The sequence below is a fragment of the Amblyomma americanum genome, chromosome 1, assembly GCF_052857255.1.
Source record: "Amblyomma americanum isolate KBUSLIRL-KWMA chromosome 1, ASM5285725v1, whole genome shotgun sequence".
NCBI lineage: Eukaryota > Metazoa > Arthropoda > Arachnida > Ixodida > Ixodidae > Amblyomma > Amblyomma americanum.
Window position 1 is genome coordinate 215,099,983 of NC_135497.1, and position 9,203 is coordinate 215,109,185.

Below are 9,203 nucleotides of genomic sequence, written 5' to 3' on the forward strand. Positions count from 1 at the left end.
AACGTGTTTAAGGAAAGAAACATACATACTTGATCCTACCTACAGGTCCGCTCGAGTTGACTACTCCCTAAATGTTCGAGAATGCAAGGGTCGTGTAATATATTTAGGCATATCTTTCATATTGATGATAGCGAATTTTTATGGCGCAAGGGCATCTGCGGCCAACGAGCGCCATGGCACAAAGAATTTTCGTTTGCTCAAGGTGGGCTCAAACACCCCTTTCACAAGCATTTCACCATGAATAAGCCGAGCACCAGGCAAGGGAAAGCTTGTACCCATTGTACCACTGGTGGGTACCCGGCGGCACTGGGGATCGAACCCCGCACCTGTCGCATGCGAAGCGGATGCTAAACCACTTGGCCACCGCTGCAGGCATTTCTTTCATATTAATATCGTCTATGATTGCAACAACTTACTGGAAGAGATGGTCTGCGCACGGCCAACCTGTTCTGGCAATGGCCTAGCAATCTTTTTGTTTCAGTTGGGAACCATGTAAACTTTTCTCCTATGTGTTTCATATACATGCTGATACATATGTGGTAAATAAATATGTTCACATTTTTATTTCTTCGAGCCGAAAATCAGAAAGAATAACACCACTGCTGCGCCTCTATCTTCTATTTTTTCCTTTTTAAAACATGTTATATTTTGAAACATGGCCTGCAGATACGCGAATTTACACCTGTCAATGATACTGATTGTTTAGCTACGCATATAGATACACCCATATTTATGGGCAGGCTTCAACCAATTCTCCTAATGTATAGATGGGCTGATACCCCTGCATGCGTTATCTGCAATGCGACAACACCATAGCACACATTCTCTGTGTACGCCCTAGAGCTGTGCGGTAGGTCACTCTGTTTTAGTGACATCCCGTTAAAAAAAACGAATTGTTCCAAGTGAAAAATTTTCAATTGAAACCAATTGTTCGAAAACCAATTGTAATTTCACCGCCCATTCTTCGGGGCTTCGCTGCTACTTGAAGAGGTCGAAGGAACAGGGACCCATGCGACATACTCCTAGTCCCTGTTTGAGCACGCGATCGGTGGCGTCCTGGCCCTGGCAGAATTTTCGTTTGAGATGCCGAAAGGTCACCCACGAAGACAGAAACAATACCATTGGCAGGAATTCTCGAAGGAAAGGCAAGATCGGCGCAAAAGGACCTGACATGACGTTTGCGTAGTCAGCTTGTCGGTTACGTCTTCCATCATGTTTGATCGTTTGGACTGACATGATAGCTGGCACGTAGAAGACCAGAATACGAAAAAAAGGGCGCCTATTGTAAACTTTCACTTCAGTTTGAATGGCGCCAATGAACCACGGATCGTCATGGATTATGTTGTGTTGCATCTGCTAACGATGATGATGGTGATGGCTACTGAGGGTGTTGTAGTGGTTTGCCATATTATCGTAGATTGGTAGATTGTAGCCAAAAAGCAAAAAGAATAATCAGTTTGCCCTACGTCGCCTTCACTGCAAAAAGCACGTGTTGGCGTCTTCCCAGATTTAGAGCTACTGTTTAATTATTGACGTGTGAATCCTCACTAAAACTCCCATGTGCCAAATAACTCAGGAATTAGCAGGAAATAGCTCAGTAATTCCCAGGACACGAAAAAAAATAAAAAACTTCGAGGAACCATGGAGTTTCATTTCAGAATCGGCGCCACCGTAATCTAACCTCAATATGGTCATAGGACGCAGCCAGGTTTTGATTCAGAATTATATGTTCATGCGGACAAGCATCTTAGGACACGCGGTCACAGTAGCGATCAATTAGGCGCCACTCAAAATGTTGCGAACTATGCGAGCCAGTTAATAAGAAGGTAGTGGTTTTTGGGACTGGTATCTTTTTAATAGCTGCTTAGTGAATTATCCTACCTTTTTAAGAGTGTACTGGTTTCGGTTTTATGGGGTTTAACCAACGTCTCAAAGCGACTCAGGCTATGAGAGACGCCATAGTGGAGGGCTCCGGTTAATTTCGATCACCTGGTCATCTTTAACATGCACTAACATCGCACAGTACATAGGCCTCTAGCATTTCTCCTCCATCGAAAAGCGACTGGGGCGGCCGGAATCGAACCCGCTTCTTACGCGTCAGCAGACGAGCACCATAACCACTGAACTACCGCAACGGCACTGGAAGCTCTCTGAGAAACCGAATGTTTATTTCAGCTGGTCTGAAGGTGTTTCGCAGGTGTAACGGAGGAGACAGCGCGAACGGACGACTCAGAAGAGCGAGAAAAATAAGTTATCTTTATTCCCCTCGCGTTTAAGCTTGTTTCGCAGGCCACCACCACCACCACCACCGTCACCACCGCTGGTTGGGCCATAACGCTGCTGTGTTCACAGCATAAGCAACACTGCGTGTCGGTGAACACGATGGCCGTGCATCAGCGGGCCATTTTGTAATCGCCTCTGCGGCGAAAGCGGCGCGAAGTGTGCCAGTGCCCGGCGTGCGGGAGACCACAACCTCGTTCACCACAGCGCACAGAACTTGGCAAGCACCCTGTGCGGGAAGTGTCTTCATGTTTGCCTCGACGAGGCTGTAGCATGACCATCTCCTTCAGCCAAGACCTTTGCTTTGTCTTTCCAGCAATTACGCTAGCAATGCTGGCTGGAAGAGCATACGTGATTCGAGACCTGTTCATCCCGGCCGCGGCGGCCGTGTTTCGATGGAGGCGAAACACAAAGGCGCCCGTGTGCTGTGCGATGTAAGTGCACGTTAAGGATCCCCAAGTGGTCGAAATTATTCCGGAGACCTCCACTACTTTCTTCTTTACTCCATCCTTTACCGTAACCATTCCCTTACGGCGCGGTTCTGCTGCCCACCGAAATATGTGAGACAGTAACTGCGCCATTTCCATTACTCAACATTTTTTTTATTCTGCATTTGTACATTGCGTATATTACGCCCTACACGTACCCTTTTTTTAGTGTCGCTCGTCCCTTTTTTTTCCCTCTATCTGTACTTTTATTCTCACTAGGCGCAGCTCATGTGCTTCAGGTTTTGATGGCAGGTGCTGCTGCTAACAACATCTTTTCCTTCCATGGTCATTTTATTAACACACAGCCAGTAACCTCTGGCGCGCAGCCGGTGTTGCGCGTGCGGATTAACAGTTACCATCGCTGGAGCAAAGATTAAATTTGCGCTAGTTAGTAAGGCCTGGTTTCGGGGCGAAGCCACACTTGAAAAAAAAGGGGTCATCACTGGAACCACCGAACTCGGTTCATTTGGGTTATTTTGAAGCGAAAACTTCACTACGCTACCTCGTAACGATTTCTCGATGCTTGCGGTTTTGACCTTCAAGTGAGCTAGAGGTCAGACCTTTCACGGAGCAGTTCGGTGCCCACCGATATGTGCGAGACAGTTACTACGCCATTTCGTTTCTTCAAAACCAATTTTAAAACACATCTTCAATTTTCTTGGAAAGCAAAGAAAAAGCGCATAACTGCCCCCCTGGGACTGTGGGCACCAAAGTCGCGCTTTAAGCTACGTGGTGGCAGTGGAAGATGTGCACTGCATGCGCTGGCAACGTTGTGGCAGACACGTGCCACTCAGCAATAAATTAAGCCGCAGCGTTCATTGGGTGACCAACCTCTCGCGATCAACCATTAATTTAACCTCCACCTGGCAGGGTATTCGCGTTGCCCATCTAGTGTGCGGAACGCACTCAACGTTAGAGGCCAATCCGCGTCTCCTTACCCGATACACCACAGTTGCTTCTGACCAGGTTCATCAGTAGATGAACCGCATTTAATTTTTTTCTGCCGGTCCGCGCTCATCGTCCAGCCCAGACCCTTGCCGAGATCGGGGCGTGTAAGTGCGCTAGCAACGAGTTTATTTTCTATGGCTGTGTTCGGTAAAAGGAAGAAAACTCGATATTTTTTTCTCAAATTCTCTGGACTTTTTCGCAGAGCACTAGTGCTGGCATGAAATCCATTTTCATGCGCGCGTTATCAACCTTGACCTATTAAGTGGCGCTGCAATTTGGCCTAGGAATACGGTAGAGCGAACACCTATCGTACGCAGGATTCTGTTACCGGTGTATGCAACTAGTTACTAGCGAAAAGTGGCGATTTGAATTCGTGGGAAAAAGCGCACAAAAAAGCTCGAAATGCGAACGATGGTCGCATCGCATGGTCCTCGGTGCATATGGGGAAATTTTCGCGGCGTAACGAAAACATCGCCCTGGCTCTGTTTGCTAGTCCGCGAACTTAACAAGTTAACTCAGGGTGTTAAAGTTCTTAGGGAGCACAGTTTCAACGTTTCGACACGCATTCCTGCATGCCTAAGTGCATTGCATGGTGGTAGCAACTTTCTAAACACCTCGCGCTTTAGAATCGGGCCCAACGTATATTTCCGCTCTGCGCGGTAGTAGAAAGGGACAACACATTTTAGTTTTTTTCATCCTCGCTTTACAAATGCCTTTGTATTTTTCACCGCGAGCTTTACAATGATGTGGCAAAGCTTAAACCATAAAACTATGTACGGTTCCTCCTTTCCATCTTCATCCTTCGTCGTATATTCACTCGCATCCGCTGTGAATACACAGTTGCAAGTTGCGCTTGTCCCGTCTCTCTTACTGTGTGTCTTTTGACGTATACGTGCACCAACTAGCCCACAGCTAGTAATACTAAACGCCTGTTTACCAAGCAAAAACGAAAATTATGGAGCATTTTTCTGAGGTTCGGTTGGGTGCGGTCCCATCCACATGGCTCATGTGGCGTTTCTGCTATTTATTTCTGATCGTTCGTGATCTACATCGTATCGTCCACGTGCCGTTTACCGCCGGAGTCGTTCGCTCGTGCCCTTCACGTGCCGCCATTCGAACTCCGCCCCAATCTCGCTGACCATTGCGAAGCTGCTGGTTGTGCCCTCATCGCCAGAGAAGACAAAACACATGGACCAGAAAAGTTCAGCATCGCTGCCGATCGTCGGGCAGCCTTCTCGGGCCGAGGCTGGAGCCAAGCAGAGGGAGATTGACGTCAATGTCGACTGGGTGCTCCCACCAGAAGAGGTAATTGCCGACTCTCTCTCTCTCTCGGTAGCCATCAGCAGCCCGTAGAGAACGTGATGCGCTCATTCTGTCGCCCGGCGCGTGTTGAGCCTCGGAAAACAAGGTTCGAAACCAGCCGCGCCTTTTAGTTCGATAGCACCAGTTCTGTGCAGTCACTCTGCTCGAAGCGAAGGTTACAGTTGTTTCAGCGTGGACGAGTCTGGCTCAAGAAAGGGCCGTTGAACGCAGTGTTCAACTCATATTTACGAGCTCCATTGTCTTGCCACGGCACGCACGGAATTCGCCTAATTAACGGATGATCATTAAGTATATATTACACGGATAGAAAGGAAACAAGGAAAAAACTACGATCGGCTGCTAATGAAAGACGGTGAAAGAGGCGCCCTGTTTCAGCTCGCTGCACGCGCACAGAGCGAGCCCGTTGGCCTAGACGTGCTGTTCAAGGCGCATCTCTACTTGTTGCCCAGTAACATTTCGGTGTTTCACCAATACAGACCGCTATATTTTATGGTCTCGTGTCTCTGGTGAGAATGCCGTTTCAGGAAAGGCGAAGTCAGTGGCACGTCCTGGCAGTCCAGCTCGCTCTGCGCTCGTGCTGAGGCCACTAGCTCCGAGCTATGCCGGGGCGCCGCGTCTTCGTCTTTCAGCCGCGTCCGACAGTGGCGCCGGCATTTCTGCTGCATATGCAGCTGGCTCTTTTCTCTGCACAGATACTATTCCCATTCGGCCTATGACTGATCAACGCCAGTCACCCTGCGCGCTTGACAAGCTTGCTACGGGCGTTGCCCTGACGGCTGAGCACATTCAACCACACGATCACCAAGTGCGTCTTGATATTTTGAAGCGAAAAGCTTCACTAAGCTCGTCAACACCGGGCTTCGCGTGAGCCACACTACAGATTTGCCACAGCTGCGCATGCGCGAAACCATGTGACGTCACGCGGAGCGCAGGTGGCCGCTGCTGCCGCAGCCATCGTCGCCGCCGCGCGTTGCCTCCGTTGTCTGACCTTTCGCCTTGGAAGGAGAAGACCCAGAAGTGGTAGCGTGGGAGTTGGCTCAGAAGCAGCGAAGATATGAAAAGTGCAAGGCTAGACAAGCGGCTGAAATGCCAGAATCACGAGAGGTATGCCCAAATTGTGACCCTATTTATGAAACCTTAAGCTAAACCACGAGCATCGCCACGAAGCTTTTCGCTTCGAATATATCCAGGCATAACACTCTAGCTAAGCCTCAGCCCAACTTTTTGCGATATAAGCTTCTCCGTAATAATTATAAGTGGCCTACCCTTGTTGTACAGGTTTACATTAACTGCTTTTGTTTATGGAGGTTTAACGTACCGACGCGACTCAGGCTATGAGGGATTTACATGAAATGAGGCCGGGCTCACTTTGGAAGTGTGGAATTATAGGCTCCATTCAATACATCGATAATTACGCTTTTTAGCTGCGGCTTCTTTTTTTTTGTCTCCTTTTATCACCTACTGTATGTTCTGATTACACGCACAAGGTGCGGCTTGTTCTGTAGTTGACAAAGAAATAGGGACTGTATTGCGGGCTCAACAAACCTCATGGATCGTATTCACCTTGTTTGTCGTCTCTTGTCGTGTCTTTTTTTCCCCCAAGTTTTCTAATTATGCACAACCAACTCGCCTAGCAGCATGCTTTGCTTAACCTTTACAGTGTGCTTATACACATTTCAGCAAGAGGCCTAGTTCGGCGCTATCTGTATTACATAGTTACCCTTACGGATTTGACGATGCTTGAGCATCGGTGTCCACGCAACCGATATAAAACAAGAAAAAACTGCACATAGACGCTCAGAATGGTGGTAGCAACTTGCTGCAGAAATGCACTAATAACGTTGCCTGTGAGAAGACTCCGCATTCTGTCAAGGCTATCTTCTTCGTCTGCTCCTTCTGCATTTTCCTATTCTTTTAGGTTCACCTCGATGTAAAACGGATATACCATCCTCCAACCTGCGCAGACATGCATGCAGTGTATAAGCTTTTAAAGAAATTGATGGTCTCTATTGTTATGCCATGCGAGCTGTGAAGTGCGATCACAAAAGTTTTTCCGCGAGTGTGGACGCAGAAATATTGGCGCGTTGAGCGGGCACAAAATCGGGTGGAAACCTGGCGTGCAAGCACTGTAACAGAAATAGGCATTAAAAAGCGCGTAGGGTACAGCGGTTGCTTCGTATGGCATCGAGGGAGGACAGTTCTCCTGCTTCTCATCGCGCAAGGAGATGCAGAGGGGAAGCCGCAGGCAGATTTCCGAACACTTTGCTTGCAGAAGTTTTGCGAAGGCTGCGACTATCGATTTATTTTAAAGAGAACATCGGAAAGTGGTGTCCGGTAGCTGCATACTTGCTGGATCCCGCGGGAGCCGGATTTAAGGTGTAAACAGTATATCCGGCAAAAAACTCGGAATAGTGAGAATCCACTTTGTATCCATTGGTTGTTTTAGATGCCGCTGGCCGATGTAACTTGTCTGCGGAAACACAATGTAGAAGCATTACCATTTAATGAGGCTCCGGACATCTCGATCACTGCGTCATGACCTGGGACATGCCATACCCGATCGCCGTGCCACTTTATTTGGGAAAAAGGGATGGTACGCTTAAAGGCACGAAGGGGTCCTGCCACCTTTAGTAAGATACAACTCAGCAACAAAGCGGCAAACTTTCCTCTCAAAGGAGAACCTCCAGCCAATAGCGTCGACCGATTGTCATGACGTCGCAGTGAATACTAGTGGTACTGCTAGCGTGACATTGCAGGGGGTGTCAGTTGAAAGGGGATTCACCATGGCTTAATCGGATGAACCGCGGCGTCGCGGAAATAGGTCGACGCCATTGGCTGCAGGGCGTCATTTGAGGGTCATCTGCTGCTTCGTTATTGAGCTGTATCCGACTACAGTACCTTTGTGAACAGCGGCAGGCAGCCTTGAGTGGCCTGGAATGAAAACAACCCCAGACCGTATCACTAATCAACCGTATTTGTTCTCTTCTCCGTGCAGCCACGGCACATTTGCGAGAAGCCGATGTGCCTGCACGAAATAGACGTACCGGGGCAAGGGACCCTTTATCTCTGCCGCCACTGCCGAGTTACGTTCAAGCTTGAGAGCAGACTCCTAGCCCATGCAGTGTTTAGGCACGGTGGCCGATACATCGGGTGCGCCCGCACCTTGGCGTGCCGAATGTGCCCGCAGCGCTTCAAGAGGCAGAGGACGATGGCTTTACACATTGGTACCCACCTCGGGGAACGACAATGCTCAAAGTGCGGCGCGGAGTTCGCCAGTGCGGCAGCTGCTACAGCCCACAAGACTTTCCACCGCACCGGCGGCAACTTCCAGTGCGGCTTCTGCGGTGTACTTTTCATCCAGAAGAGTGACCGTGACGAGCACCTGGGCTTGGAGCACTCCCGACAGCGACGTATGAAGCGTCCGCGCTTTCCGACCACCGTGTAGAGCAGTACGCCCGGGGGTGGCACACACGATAAAGTTTGGAACATGTTGCATGGAGTAAAAGGTTTTCGTAATGAAAATGTTGGCAACTGTGGGTGTTGGGGCTTCCATTTCTTTGACGGGGCTCTCAGGAATCTCAAATGAGGCAACAGGAGGTCTTGTGTGTGTGTGTGTGTGTGTGTGTGTGTGTGTGTGTGTGTGTGTGTGTGTGTGTGTGTGTGTGTGTGTGTGTGTGTGTGTGTGTGTGTGTGTGTGTGTGTGTGTGTGTGTGTGTGTGTGTGTGTGTGTGTGTGTGTGTGTGTGTGTGTGTGTGTGTGTGTGTGTGTGTGTGTGTGTGTGTGTGTGTGTGTGTGTGTGTGTGTGTGTGTGTGTGTGTGTGTGTGTGTGTGTGTGTGTGTGTGCGTGCGTGCGTGCGTGCGTGCGTGCGTGCGTGCGTGCGTGCGTGCGTGCGTGCGTGCGTGCGTGCGTGCGTGCGTGCGTGCGTGTGTGTGTGTGTGTGTGTGTGTGTGTGTGTGTGTGTGTGTGTGTGTGTGTGTGTGTGTGTGTGTGTGTGTGTGTGTGTGTGTGTGTGTGTGTGTGTGTGTGTGTGTGTGTGTGTGTGTGTGTGTGTGTGTGTGTGTGTGTGTGTGTGTGTGAGTGTGTGTGTGTGTGTGTGTGTGTGTGTGTGTGTGTGTGTGTGTGTGTGTGTGTGTGTGTGTGTGTGTGTGTGTGTGTGTGTGTGT

The 9,203-nt window shown here is 49.3% G+C and overlaps 1 protein-coding gene across 2 annotated transcripts; it reads left to right on the plus strand.

The window, feature by feature from the left end:
- The first annotated feature begins 4,882 nt into the window (after positions 1–4,882).
- On the plus strand, positions 4,883–8,508 carry LOC144095083 (uncharacterized). 2 transcript variants are annotated; one of them, XM_077628884.1, is made up of 2 exons: positions 4,883–5,021; positions 8,035–8,508. In XM_077628884.1, exons 1-2 carry the CDS (start codon positions 4,905–4,907, stop codon positions 8,482–8,484), a joined length of 567 nt encoding a protein of 188 aa, XP_077485010.1. In that variant the 5' UTR covers positions 4,883–4,904; the 3' UTR covers positions 8,485–8,508. The 2 variants fall into 2 exon arrangements, with proteins under 2 accessions (XP_077485010.1, XP_077485017.1); XM_077628891.1 differs by lacking the exon at positions 4,883–5,021 and adding an exon at positions 5,987–6,143.
- Positions 8,509–9,203: the final 695 nt, after the last annotated feature.